At 49.1% G+C, this 13,547-nt stretch overlaps 4 protein-coding genes across 4 annotated transcripts; all 4 read right to left on the reverse strand.

The window, feature by feature from the left end:
• Positions 1-206: 206 nt before the first annotated feature.
• Positions 207-1,007, reverse strand: N7529_005887 (GPI anchored serine-threonine rich family protein; the record flags this gene model as incomplete). The annotated part of the gene is made up of 1 exon (XM_057241414.1): positions 207-1,007. One exon carries the CDS (start codon positions 1,005-1,007, stop codon positions 207-209), a length of 801 nt encoding a protein of 266 aa, XP_057096773.1.
• Positions 1,008-3,051: 2,044 nt separating this feature from the next.
• N7529_005888 (aldehyde dehydrogenase) lies at positions 3,052-4,669 on the reverse strand (the record flags this gene model as incomplete). The annotated part of the gene is made up of 4 exons (XM_057241415.1): positions 3,052-3,196; positions 3,253-3,695; positions 3,751-4,144; positions 4,227-4,669. The coding sequence occupies 4 exons, from the start codon at positions 4,667-4,669 to the stop codon at positions 3,052-3,054; spliced, it is 1,425 nt and encodes a 474-aa protein (XP_057096774.1).
• Positions 4,670-5,274: 605 nt separating this feature from the next.
• Positions 5,275-6,256, reverse strand: N7529_005889 (protoglobin family protein; the record flags this gene model as incomplete). Its single annotated transcript, XM_057241416.1, has 3 exons — positions 5,275-5,740; positions 5,815-6,088; positions 6,142-6,256. The coding sequence occupies 3 exons, from the start codon at positions 6,254-6,256 to the stop codon at positions 5,275-5,277; spliced, it is 855 nt and encodes a 284-aa protein (XP_057096775.1).
• A 1,974-nt stretch (positions 6,257-8,230) lies between these two features.
• N7529_005890 (putative hydrolase) lies at positions 8,231-10,490 on the reverse strand (the record flags this gene model as incomplete). The annotated part of the gene is made up of 8 exons (XM_057241417.1): positions 8,231-8,528; positions 8,579-8,709; positions 8,761-8,901; positions 8,956-9,141; positions 9,207-9,610; positions 9,662-9,846; positions 9,896-10,112; positions 10,166-10,490. The coding sequence occupies 8 exons, from the start codon at positions 10,488-10,490 to the stop codon at positions 8,231-8,233; spliced, it is 1,887 nt and encodes a 628-aa protein (XP_057096776.1).
• Positions 10,491-13,547: the final 3,057 nt, after the last annotated feature.

A 13,547-nucleotide genomic window follows, 5' to 3' on the forward strand; every position in this document is an offset into this window, starting at 1 on the left:
ACTATGAACTACGAGGGAAAGAGGCATAAAGACATGAACTTCACATTACAGAATAGCTGAAATTGGACGCAAGCATGAAAGAAAAAAACATCTTATAAGATGCGAGGCCGAAGCTCGTACCAAGATATCAAAAAAATTAAGCCTGGAAACAACGGACATTATTCCAGAGCTTTGAAGAAAGAAACAGAACCCAGCGCTGGAAGCGCTTAGATGGCGAAAGCGACAAGGAGACCGGCGAAGACAGCACCGAAGCTGATGGTCTTGGTGGAGGTAGCGCCGTTGAAGACGGGCGACGAGGCAGAGGGGGAAGCAGAGACAGTGCCGGAGGCAGCGACGGTGGAAGCGGCTGCGGAGGAGGTCCAGGCCTTGGAGGTCACGCCGGTGGGGACAACCACGGGGATGGAGGTGGCGGAAGCAGTCTCAGTCTCGGGGCAGATGGTGGTGGTGACCACGGAGCTGGAGATGACGGTAGACCAGGCGGGGGTGGAGGTGGAGACGGCGGGGGCAGTGGTCTCGGTCTCAGGGCAGATGGTGGTGCTCTCGGTGGTCTCGATGGTGGTAGCGGTGGCGGTGTGAGCGGCGGTGGTCTCGGAAGCCTCAATGGTGGAGGCGGCGCTGGAGGAGCCGGCCGCGGCGGAGAGACCGAACTGGGTGGAGTACTGGTACTGGCCGGTGCCCTCGACGACGAGAAGGAGACCGTAGTGGGTGGTGTCGGGGGTCAGGTCGGAGCCGGGAGTCCACTTGAACTCGCCGCTGTTGGGAATGGACTCGGCCAGAGTCTTGAGGGGCTGGACGTTGTTGGAGGGTCCGCGGAGGAGGACCAGAGAGATGGGACCGGTGGTGGTGGGAGTCCACTTGATGGTGTAGGTCTTGCCCTCAGGAACGATCTCGTTCAGGCCAGGGGAGATGATGGCGTTGCCGGTAGGGTTCTGGCTGTAGTCCGGAGTGGTGTAGGCGGCGGCCATGGCCACAAGGGCGGAGTAAATGGTGGCGGTGGAGAAACGCATTTTGATGGTTTTACCTTAAAGAGTGACTTGGTTTAGATTGAGAAAAAGGAATGGCTATCGTTAAAGAACGAAAAAGAGTGTTTAAAAGAGAGTGAACTAAAAGAAAGAGAAGAGAAGAAAGGAAGAGGGGAGGCGAAGTGCATTTCTACCGCGATGTAAGTGGGTCCGGACTACGGAGTCAAGTGTGCCTCAAAAGGTCAAAGGCTGTTGTACCTGCATTTACTGTACATACGGAGTACAATGAACGTACTGTATTCTATCACATCACTCTAAGCGAGTGTGGCTTTTGGAAGACACCGTCTTACATAGCCCAAATTTACTCCTTTTTAATTCCAGATAACTCATCACATATTTCACCTTAACCATGGATTAAGTAGGAACTTTTCTCAATGAACACAGTAGATTGTACCTTGAAAATTTACAAAACGACCAAATGCATCATTGCCCTCGTGGCAGATGAAAACGAGCGTGTAAGGAAAATGTTAAAAAAAAGAAAAGAAGAAACGAAAACCAAACAGCAGAACGCTATGCATTAGGGGTAATTAATTTTAACTGGCACACACTCTGATTGGTAGGAGACCGGGAGTTAATATTAGCCCAAGTACTTCGACCCCAACGGTAGACCCTTCATGTAGAGAATGTATTTCGGCATTAAATTACCTCTAAATGAGGGAGATTGGAAGGACTAGAAGGAATGTTGGAACTCCTAGGCAGCATTTGTTCATTTGTTAATTATTTGATAAAATATGGAGAAATACAATCAAAATGAACAAACAATTACTTATACATGTACACAGTAAACATTTAAACGTGTTTGTTTACTTTTAACTCTTGGCGCCCGGATATGATCCGATCATTTCCTTCCAATGGTTCCTACGAAGTACATATCGATGGAACCGATAGAACAAGTCTCATCTATTAATATTCCAACCGACGTATCTTTAGCTAGATATATACATGTCTACAATAAACAATTGGACAATTCGGCACATCTTCTAAGATTGATCATTTTAATTGCGCCACTTTTCCACAGAATCCGAAGCAACTGTCGAAATATCCCGGACCCTGTGACAAGTGTGATACATGTAATTTAACCCAAACCTTGTGCCTTACAACCTAACTAGGATGAACTTGCATGCATATACATGTCCATGTGCTCTTACGGGATTGCAAAGTCAACTTGCAGCTTTGAGATACTGATAATCGCGACGATCAACGTTCTATCTCCACAGCATAAACGAGGGGCCGGTAACAAACCGCTACTATGACGATCCCGTCGGTTCACTCATCTTTCAATTTTCAGGGGAAATATCGTCATTGTGTAACCAACTGTTTTCTAAGATTATAAGTTACCTGTAGTTTTTACGAAAGTTAAATTGATTAAGGTACCCGTATGTTCTCCATAGGTAAATTCCAATATTAGTACCGAGTATGCGTCTTATTATTGTAGGTAACAAAAATGTCTCACCTTAGGGCTGTACAGATTACTCTGTTCCTGAGAGAGTGGGTTTCGCCTCAAACTATTGAACTTGCCGGTCTCTGGTCCCAAGCTCGAGGCCATGATGGGTGTACTATATTTACATTTGCAACATTAGTGCAAGTTCAGCGATTTCAAATGTTCATATTTTTTAGTCTCGGGGTTGCCTTGATCGAGTTAGCCAGGCGAATCCTGCCATTCAGCCGCATGAGCGCCCCATGAAGCGAAACGGAGCCACCCCGGCGACAATACCGTATACAAGGCATAACGAATTTTACGGTAATACTAATGCAAGCATTCGATTGTTCTATCGGGTATCAGGACCAATGTAGACTTTCAACCGAGAGAAAAGTCTCCGTCATTGGCGAGGCCTCGCAAAGCCAAGCCAACCCTGGCCCCCAATAGGCGCCAAACAAGCTCTAGTCAGACAGTCCAAAAATTGATCCAAGATTTGCTCCAGCGTAGACGATATACTACCAGGGGCCACTACTACCATAGCTACTACTCTGACCAGGGGGCCAAAATATCCCAACTGCTACCTAAGAGCAGAGCCCGAGAGTCTAATAATTACTCCTGCCAAGTAACAGTCTTGGTCTGAAGGAATTCGTCGTATCCCGAAGTTCCTCCGAAGCGACCAAAGCCACTGCTCTTCCACCCACCGTGGGGCAGAACCGGCTCATCGTGCACCGTCATTGCGTTGATGTGCACCGCCCTGCAAACTCAGTTAGCATTACTCATTTGATATCCCATGATGTGATAGAAACGCACCCGGAATCAATCTGCTTAGCCACCCGCAGTCCGCGGAACAGATTGCTAGTGAACACAGATGCGGTCAGACCGTATTCCGTGTCATTGGCCAGTGCGATCGCCTCGTCTTCCGTGTCAACCGTGATTAGAGACACGGTCGGCCCAAACGACTCGGTCGCATACATATCCATTTCCTTGGTAACGCCGTCGACAATTATCGGCCGCATACCAGTGTTAATGGACTCGCTACCGCTCACATCGCCAAAGACCACCGTCGCGCCCTGCGACACCGCATCCCCAACTAGCTTCTTGTTCTTGGCAACGGCCGCAGCATTAACAAGCACCAGCGCGGGCGCCTCCTTGCCAAACAGCTTCTCCGCCGTCTCCGCCAGCTTCTGGCGGAACACGTCTGCAATCGACCGCTGCACGACAATCCGCTCGGTCGACATGCAGATTTGTCCGGACTGTAATTAATCGTCAGTATCACACTGTTCCTTGCCGGGGTCTCGATCAACATACATGCATGAACGATCCGATAGCGCAGTTCATAGCAGCCTTGTCCAGGTCCGCGTCGTCCAACACAACCGCCGACGCCTTACCGCCCAGCTCCAGCAGCACAGGCTTGATGTACTTACCCGCAGTAGAGGCGATGATGGAGCCGACCATCGTGCTACCAGTGAAGTTGACCTTGCGCACGGACGGGTGTGCGATCAGCGCGTTTGTCACGGCCGGCGCGTCTGTAGGCTGGTGGAAGAGCACGTTCAGACATCCCGCCGGGAGACCGGCCTGGCGGAAGATGTCGCCCAGCGCCCAGAAGCACTTGGGCGAGAGCTCGGAGCCTTTGAGGACAACGGTGTTGCCGGCCGCGAGGGGCAGGGCGACAGCGCGAACACCGAGGATAAACGGCGCATTCCTGCATAAGACAAAGAATCGGGTCAGCTGGCCTGCATTCCATTGCATATCGATTTCGATTCGGAAATGGTGATGATATTTACCATGGCGCAATTGACAAAATCACTCCGTAGGGCTCCTTGTATACGATGGCGCCCTCGCCTTCGCGATTGATATTAGGGACGACGCCCTCGATGGTGGGGATTCGGCCTGCGAAATCCTTGATGAAGTTCACGCCCATATTGAAGGTGTGTTCAGTGAAGGGGCGACCGGCGCCGGTCTCCTCGCGCTGGTACTGGATCAATTCCTCTTTGCGGGAAGCCATGATGTCAGCGGCCTTGAGGAGGAGGTCGCGGCGCTCGTAGGGCTTTGTCTTGCTCCATGCTGGGAAGGCAGCTTGCGCGTTGTCAACTGCTCGCTTGGCCTCCTCGACGGAGACGCCTGCGCAGTAGCCGTTCAGCTCGCCGGTGGCAGGGGCGTAGACCTCAAACTTGATGTCGGTCTCAATTGATTCATTATTGATGATGACGGGAGTTGTAGACACCATTTTGAATGCAATGTGAAGGCAAAATCAAGTGAAAGTGTGAAATATATAAGGGGTATCTTGATTAACTCTAATGCTAAAGGGGTCAAATATATATTTAAGAGCTGAGATCTGATCTTGACCGAGTGGTGGCGGGGGGTGTAGTGGGGAATTATGTTGAAAGGACGTTGATTGGTTTTTCAAATCATCGTCAGAACAATATTTGGAGATCATCACTTAACTCCGTTCATATTGATCAGACTTGGCAACGGACATCCATGGGTTACTGCAATATCTCCGGTTTTCCATTTATTCCCACTCGGATATATAATCCATCACTCCCCATTCAACTAGTTAACCCGCTTGCCCAACAGCCGAGTGGGGGACATGACCCGAATTCACGATGACTAAAGCCCGGAGATATTCCGCTATCCCGACATCGGTATAATCCAACTAATTCAGCTAAGAATCTACAAAGTGGAACAATATGAAGATCTTTCCTCAATGAATATCTATTATTGAAACACCATCTATGCTGATCAAAGGTATTCCCCAACCCAAACCCACAGTTTCCCAAGCGCCGTCAGATGCAAACAAAAAACCTTGGAAGAATTCTAGCAGACCCCAACTCAATTCGCCCAAATCTTCGTCTCCGTAGAACTTCGCTCTCCCAACTCCGCAAAAGGACAAACAGATGTCTTCGACGCAGCGGGATTCGACGACGGCGCCGCACTATGCGTGGAGGGCGCCACCCCACTAGAAATACTCGACCGGTCATCATCAACCGAGCTGCTAGAGCTACTGCCAAGGATCTTCTTATCACCCAAATACCCCTCCCGATCATCGAAACTCAACTCAGACATTTCATCCGCGAATTCATCGCCGTCGTGCACATGGTACCGCGCAAACAAATCATTTTGGATCCACAGGATTTTGTTAACGGCGCGGACGAGCGCAATCTTGCGACGCAGCGACAGATGTGGGTGCGACATCATCGCCTCGATCCAGATATCCTGGATATACGCCATACACACGCCGAGGTGGATGTACTCGATGTTCAGGGGGGATCTGCGCACCTGCCCGCTGTGCATCATGCTGTGGGACCGTTAGCGTTGCACAACGCACGCGAACCGGGAACGAACGCGTTCTGAGGTCATTAATTTACTTACCCGACTTTGTTTAGGTAGCGCCAGAATTCCATTGTGGTGGGATCTTGGCACAGCCGTGTCAGGTACCAGCGGAGGAACATCTTGCGTCGCTTGATCTGGGGTGCTTCTTCATGGAGGTAGTCTTCTTCGGGCTCTGTTTCGATGACGGTTGTGCGGGTGTGGAAAGCCCGCGATGTGATGTCGTATTCGAGGAGCTTTTTGTAGACCAGGTTGACTACAGCGGGGATCAGTTGCTTAATATATTTTGAGCCGGTCATTAGGGCTTCGACGTCGCCTGGAGAGGGTTAGTATTTGTGTTGGAGCATGGGGCCTTCGGTGAGAACTTACTGGAGTTGAAGTCGAGGAAGTGGTGCAAGTACTTGATTCGCTCTTCCAAGCTTGTGTAGAGCAACTTGCGGTCGACATGCATTGGCTCGGAAGCCGATTTCAGGCCGTAATCCATTGTAGTAAGGTTTGATATGGTTCGGTAGTTGCTTGGGTTCCAGTACGAACGTCTTGGGTGCTGTTGGATCGAGGTGAATGGAAAAATGAGATGGAGAGATAAGTGATCTTATATGAAGAGAGAATACAAAACCGGGGCACCCCGTGGCAAGATCGACTATTTATGCTTTAAGCCCGGTGCACAATTCTTGTCAAGCCCGCACCGTTCTTCCATGCAAAAAAATTATAAGCCATGAAACTGTCAATCTCGCTCTATCAGGGATCCGCTGCAGGCAACGCTGAAATAAAACGGCCCCCTGGCCCTCTTTCCTAGACAAGCGATCGCACCCGATCTCGGCCAACAGATTCTCTCGACGAGGTTTTTATTGAGTTTCCGCGGTGGAGCAACGGGTAAGCCATGTGTGCATGCATGTGTGGGCTGATCCCTATAATCTCCAAGCTACGTAAAGTACGAAACACAAAATCAACGGCAGGACCCATAGCCCATACCAGTTGCCGATATGAACCGCTCGGCAATTCGAAACAAGCGACCTGGAGACGCGGAGATAATTACCAGCGCCTTTCCGACAGGCTCGTTTGCCCTCTATCCGACCTCCCGTCCTATATATTGTCAAAGCATGGACTTTAAAGGCGTTTTCTGACACATCGGGATGTCAATCGTCCACCTGGAAGTCAGACACGTCACAATCTTACTCGTTATGTGTCACCTGCCAGTGGACCGCCAGCGAAGCAAATTAAATTGCATGGATGGATCGCCGGCATAGGGATTTGAATCTCGCTTTCGCTCACTGGTCGTGGATACTTGGGACTCCGCTGCGGTCCCAACGGTCTCGCTCGGATTCCGGGATGAAGTGGATTACGTTCGGGTCCGACTCTTCTACCTTCCGGTGGTGGATTTAGAATATGCATGATGCCCGTTAATTATCCGGTGCTTATTTGTGCAGAATTGAAAATCACTTCAACTCTGTTTCATGATGCCCTGGTGCAATGATACAAGGTCTAATACGTCAATTCATCATGCGACGTCATCTCTGAAATAGGTAGTTCTCGTTTGTAGAACTATCCCGATCAAACTGGTGGTGCTGTGGGTCTGAAGAGAAAATAAAAAAGAAAACACTAAAAATCAATCGGAGCTAATTGACAATAGTGTAGAGAAATCAGGAAAAACTCGCATGTGAAGCCACGCTAGAATATCCGAAACCGTTCTACGGTCTCTCCGTAATGATCGAATCGATCAAGGAAGCTCGAACTCGTATTGAGTCGTGTGATGTCGTGGCCTGATAAAACCCGGGCCGATTGCCCGATTTGTTGAGATGGCATGATCAAAGGGGACTATTTCTATTGAAAATATACTTTAAGACATGCAGGTGAAAATTTTTCCCAATTAAAGGGGTAAAAGTGAGTAAAGCAGATTCATTGAGATCGAATTTTACAAGCCGATAGATCAGAATGCATTTCATCTTGGTTTCCGCAGGACCTCGGCTCGGGCCTTAACCTGAGACAGTTCTTAAACAGCCGCGCTAGACGATCACTGCCGCCTTGGTGACATCTCCGATTCGCAAGGCCTAGATCAGGGGTCGGACTGCCGTTTGAAATTCAAAGGAGCTCTGGGCTGGCGATCATGAAAACCCGCCACAGCGTCAATGGCTTTGGCTTCCATGGATACGTCATTTGAAGCTAATATGGTGAGTTTCTGGGGAAATTTGACAGCGGGAGTCAAGGTCCCGCGTAATAATGACCAGTCAGCTTGTCTTGTGACACCTAGGTATTGATTCTGACACAGAGGCGTTAAAGAAAATGAACGGTGCGTCGCGGGGCTGAGCTCCGGGCTTCAATATATTTAGGTTGTTGATAGCTTCGATAGGTCATTTGTTAGACCTATCAGAATCGGGAATTGAAGCAATATCAAAATTTATATACTCATCACACGCATCCGAAGTTTGGATTGTGCGGTCTAGCCACTAAATACAGCCTATCAGCGTTCCGTCGTATTGCTGCTCCGCGCGGCGGCAGCATCGTAAAGGGCCTTGATATCCGCCTTCCACTGCTTCTCGTCCACTCTCGACACGCGTCGATCGTAGGTGATCAGACCATTGACCTCGCCCTCGACATCGGTGGTCTGGGTCCACACACCTCCACTACACGCAAACAACCGGATCTGTTCCTCCAGCTCGCTGAGCAGAAGGTGGCTACGATAGTTCCACGCCTCGATGGTTGTATCGATCTCATAGGTCTGGTTGATAGTGTTGATGGCGGCTTGGCTGTTCCAGAGGCTGTGGCTGAGTCTTAGTCAAGCCCTGATTTGCGGGTTTGCTGAACTTACTGCTCAATGGAGACGTTGTTTCCGATACCACCGAATTCACCCTGGAAGCCGATCCGACCAGGGTCATATGGACTGGAAGCTGTGGAGTAGAAGGGCGTGCCACACTGTGGGTTTGCGTAGTGATGATTATCCTGGATCGTTCTCGTTAGCCACGTGGTTGAATTGCATGGAAGGACACATACACTAAAGTCACCCGCTCCATGGTCAATCCATCCGGTTGTAGAGTCCACAAGCCGAGTGGGGTCAAGTTGTCTAACCCTGTCGGTCAGTTCAAACTCAGGGTAGTAGTTTGTGATCTGGCCCCAGCCTTCATTGTAAATCACCTGTAAAGGGTTAGCGTTGAAAGGGTCGCCACACATGTGGATGAATCAACATACCCAAGCCGCAATACTGGGGTAACTCTTGAACTGATTGACTAACAAGTCCAATTGTCGAGCAAACTCCGCTTGTTGAGTGGCGTCTGGAAGAATGTTCTGCAGGGGGCGCATGGAAGGCATGTCTTGGATCACAAGCAGACCTAGCTCATCACATGCTTGATAGAAGAGATCGGTCTCCACCTTGATCTATATCCCAACACTGCATGAGCAATTTGTGCTTTGAGAGTTGTAATTTGGGACTTGATACTCACGTGCTTGCGGACCATGTTGAAACCCAAATTCTTCAGCATCTTCAAATCGTACACCATTGCCTCGTGATTCGGGGGCGTGTATATTCCGTCGGGCCAGAAGCCTTGGTCCAACGTACCAAACATGAAGATAAATTCTCCATTGAGCAAAGGCCGCTCGATGCCGTCAACCACGCCTCTGGAAATTGTACGGAAGCCAACGTAACTCTCCACTATATCTTTGCCTAATTTGACGGTGACATTGTATAAATTAGGCGATTCGGGAGACCAGAGCTTTGGCGAGGGAACAGTGAACTGGAATGGCTCATTGGTCGGGCCATTATGAGTTGCAATCGTCTTTCCATCCTTGTGGACGGTGACCTCAGCTTTGGTAGATGTCGTATTGGCACTGTGAACAGTGATGTTTACTGCGCGCTATCAGCATTACTCGGTCTGTTTCAAACCCATCAGGGTCTCACCTTGGCCATCCATGTTTGCATCGAGATCCAACTGGGCGATATAGTTGGTCGGAGCAGCCTCGAGCCAAACACTCTGCCAGATACCACTGCAGGGCGTGTAAAAGATGTGACTCGGGCGCAGGGTTTGCTTTCCAATGGGAATAACATAGCTGCCATCATCTGTGGGATCGTGGACGAAAACAAGCCTGTGATGTGGGTCAGAATTTATTGTTCACCTCTGGGCAGTTTACTCACAGTTCATTCTGCTGATCAAATTTCAAATACTGCGTCACATCCAACTCAAATCGGAAATAACCACCACGGTGGAAGCCCACCTGTTTGCCATTGACAAAAATCGTGGCTTCATAGTCCACAGCCCCGAAGTTTAGAAGGACTTTCTCGCCCTTCCAGGAGGAAGACACCTCGAAAGACGTCGAGAACCACGAGTACAAAGCCCAGTTTGTTTGGATTCCTACAATAATCCTTAATGTTTGGTAGTCAAACGCAGTGCATCACATAACTTACCGGAAAGTCCACTTTCCAAGCAAGAAGGAATCAACACCTCCTGTGCAAGTTCCTGTCCAAAAGGCGGAGACTTGACAGCATTGAGGTCAGGGGCATTCTGATACTTCCACACGCCGTTGAGGTTTTTCCAATTGGAGCGCTGGAGCAGCGGGCGCGGGTATTCAGGCCAAGGCTTGGTGCCAACTTTGTCGGTCCATGGGGTTGTCAAAGGAGGCTGTTTAACAGCATACTTTGTGCTACGTGCCATGTTTCCATGTTCATTGCTAGGCAAGGCTAGACCAATTACGGCCAGCAAAGAAATCACAAGGCCATGAGCCAAATGCATGTTGATCAGAGCCACTCAAATTTTCCGAGCGGACACAACGATGACACAAACCAAGGATCTTCGGAATAATAAAAAGTCACATTCTGAGCAAGATTGGGCTCGCCCGGGATTTAAATACATTGAGCTCTATGCAGGCGGAGGTGCTATCGCCTTTACAGACAGCGCAGAAGCAAAAGAAAGACTCGGCACTCAGGCCCCTTTGTCCTAACCAAGCGGCATCTTCAAGGGTGTGAGCATGTCTACTTGGTGGAGCAGTCTCCACAAGGGCTGGTTAACCCCGCATGAAGCATGTAGGATACCCAGAAAATCCCGATCCAAGACTGCGAGGATGCTGGTCACGGTCTGCTGCCCGATCACAAGAATCGGCCCCAGCTTGGCGTTGTTTGGCGGGGAATTTGCCAAGAGAGTCAAAAGGAGGTTATTATGTCGACGTAAATACAGCAAAGGAACAGCATATTGTGAAATTCAGCTGCATCTCTTTTCTCCGGACTCCATACCTTTGAATCTGACACGCGACCAAACGAGAAATATCCAGATAGTGCCGACGCGAGATAGTCCATCGGCAATTTTCATGGCTTGAGTCCGAGTCCGGGGCCAGGAACCGACAAATCATGGCAGCCATAGGAATGCAGTGGAGCATTTTTCATCCGTAAATCCATGCTAATATTTCAACTGTTTTTGTGCTCACGCGACGGAATGTTCGGCTGGTGCCGACCATCCTCATCAGGTCACGGGAATTCATCGGCGATCACCATTTTACAGGCGACAGCCGATCTACGTTGTACCTTTACCCCAGACATACACCGTACAAGGGAAGTTGTGCAGCTGTCTCATCCGCAAGCCGAAATATGCCACTTGGCTGCATCTACCAGTCAGGCCTGAGAATGAGATTATCTTGACAGGGAATGTGCTCATTATGCATTGTGAGCTTGGCCATCAAGGGTTGCGTTTCGCTGTCCAATCCCTTGCATCCAAACTTTGCATGGCACCAGGGTCCTTAGTTTGACCAGAAAATTGGAAAAAGGGTCTTGTTCTGGCGCGCTTTTTCATCACAATCTCAGTGGACATTAAAAATCGCGTCGTCCCGCTGTTGCTGCCGACGTGGTAACTCGAGGTTGTATTTAGTATTCAATATAAGAGTACGAAAGTCCGCCCTCTCCCTCGAAGGCTGACTTGGCGTGACGATCCCTTCTTCCTAATTGGACAGTTGGCTCACTATTGTCTCCGCTCAAGTCTAAGATGATGGCTGGCCAATTGGGCTTGAGAGAGCAATGCGTCCCGTTGTCCCCCGCGCGGGGCTGAGCCTCCAATCAAATGTGGTAGTCCACTGAACATGGGGTGAGATCTTGAATACGTGCCTGAGCGGTGTGTTAATCGATTCGAGTAAATCCCGGCGGGGTATACTAAGCATGCGCCAGTCCTTTCTATCCTTTCTATGGAGTTGATCTATGACCTCCTTTCCCCTTTAAAGGTCTATCTCACATGATCTCGTGGTCACATATGGATCAAGCCACAATATAATATGACACATGTATTTGCTTTAATGATTTTTCATACGGGCCGAAGTCGTACTGTACTTGATCTTGGCATATCGCAGACATAATTCGGGCCTTTCAATCATGCCTAATGTGTCGGGCCAGACGTTTCGTTCATTGCAAATTCCTTCCACGGAATACTTGACTTTCTAAGGTCACTATTGGCACTATTTTCCCACCAGCTGAGACAAGACTTACTCCTGGCAAAACTAACGTGAAAAATATCACATTTGGCGACACTGCGACACCAGAGTCCAACGCAGCGTGAAGGACATAGTCATGTTTACGTTCAGCCTACCGTTGTGACCTGCGACTTTTGAGGAACCGTGCGAGTTAAAGAGCCATTATTACATCCGGTCATCTGAGAAATATGATTTTGCTCCGTATCCTGTTGGAAATCTAACCAACAACGAATGTAGTCAAGTAGTTGATGCCAGTCCAAAGTGAAAACGTAAGTTCGTCAATTTAATAGCCTACGGCAGGTGGGAGATTGCCCCTGCCGACGAAGAAAGTAGGTCAGTGAGCAGTGCTGAGAAGTTTGGAAGTCGGCCACATTTTCTACAAAGGGAACGTGAGGATTGGCAGTGAGGCTCCGATTCAGAACATGTGTAACAACGCCGAGTACAAGCAGCCGTTATTGTACAGGCGGGACAGTCCGATTGCTAAATATCGTCAGGAAGAGTTTGATTCGAACCACTCGGTTGACTCACCGATCCCGCTTCTCAACCCAGAAAAATTGCGCCATTGTAGTTGCCTCAGCTTGAGGGCGGGATGAACTGGTCGGGCTGGCCAATACTGAGCAAGAACCATATTGGTAGTGCAAGCGCCAAAGTCAAGTCGGTGTAGTATATAGCGATCAAAAGACACGAGAGTACATGCTCCGATTGAGGATGAGGTGGTAGATAGCAAATGTTGCGGCTGCAATGATTGCTAATCCCTATGTATGGGTCACAAAGTCAAAATTCAAATCCTTCAAAAGACGCGGCCAACTCAATCCAATAGTCTCTCACCTGAGATTCAACGCAGCATGAAAAAGATAACAAAGAGAATCAATCGCTAATATATAGGGCATAAGAAGAACAAACAGATCGACAGGACCAACAATATGAGTGTGAATGCCGGTCACTCTAAATTATAATTTAACATTCTGTTATGATCTTGACACCGAGACGTCGAATTTGTTTCTTCTTCGCATTGCTCAATAATTCATTGTTGTCGGGATTAGATTATTAGTCGGGATTTGAGTTGAAATAACCCGGGATAGCCCTGTATGGCTTCGGGATTCGAAGCGCGGACGAAAGTTCTGGAAGAACGGGAAGCATCTCCCATGGCGTGATATGCGAGAGAGCAAACCCCAGCAGACCCCGGAATTAAATTGTTCAGGCCTAGTTTGGGAGACACATGCATATCATCGAAGTGCCGGCAACTGAGGGATCTGCCCATGGCCTGACAACTTGTTCAAGCAAACCCCGGATTGATTACCTCAGACTGCAGGGCTGACTTCTTTGTATCATAGCAATAT

The sequence above is a fragment of the Penicillium soppii genome, assembly GCF_028829465.1.
Source record: "Penicillium soppii strain IBT 18220 chromosome Unknown utg000005l, whole genome shotgun sequence".
Lineage (NCBI taxonomy): Eukaryota > Fungi > Ascomycota > Eurotiomycetes > Eurotiales > Aspergillaceae > Penicillium > Penicillium soppii.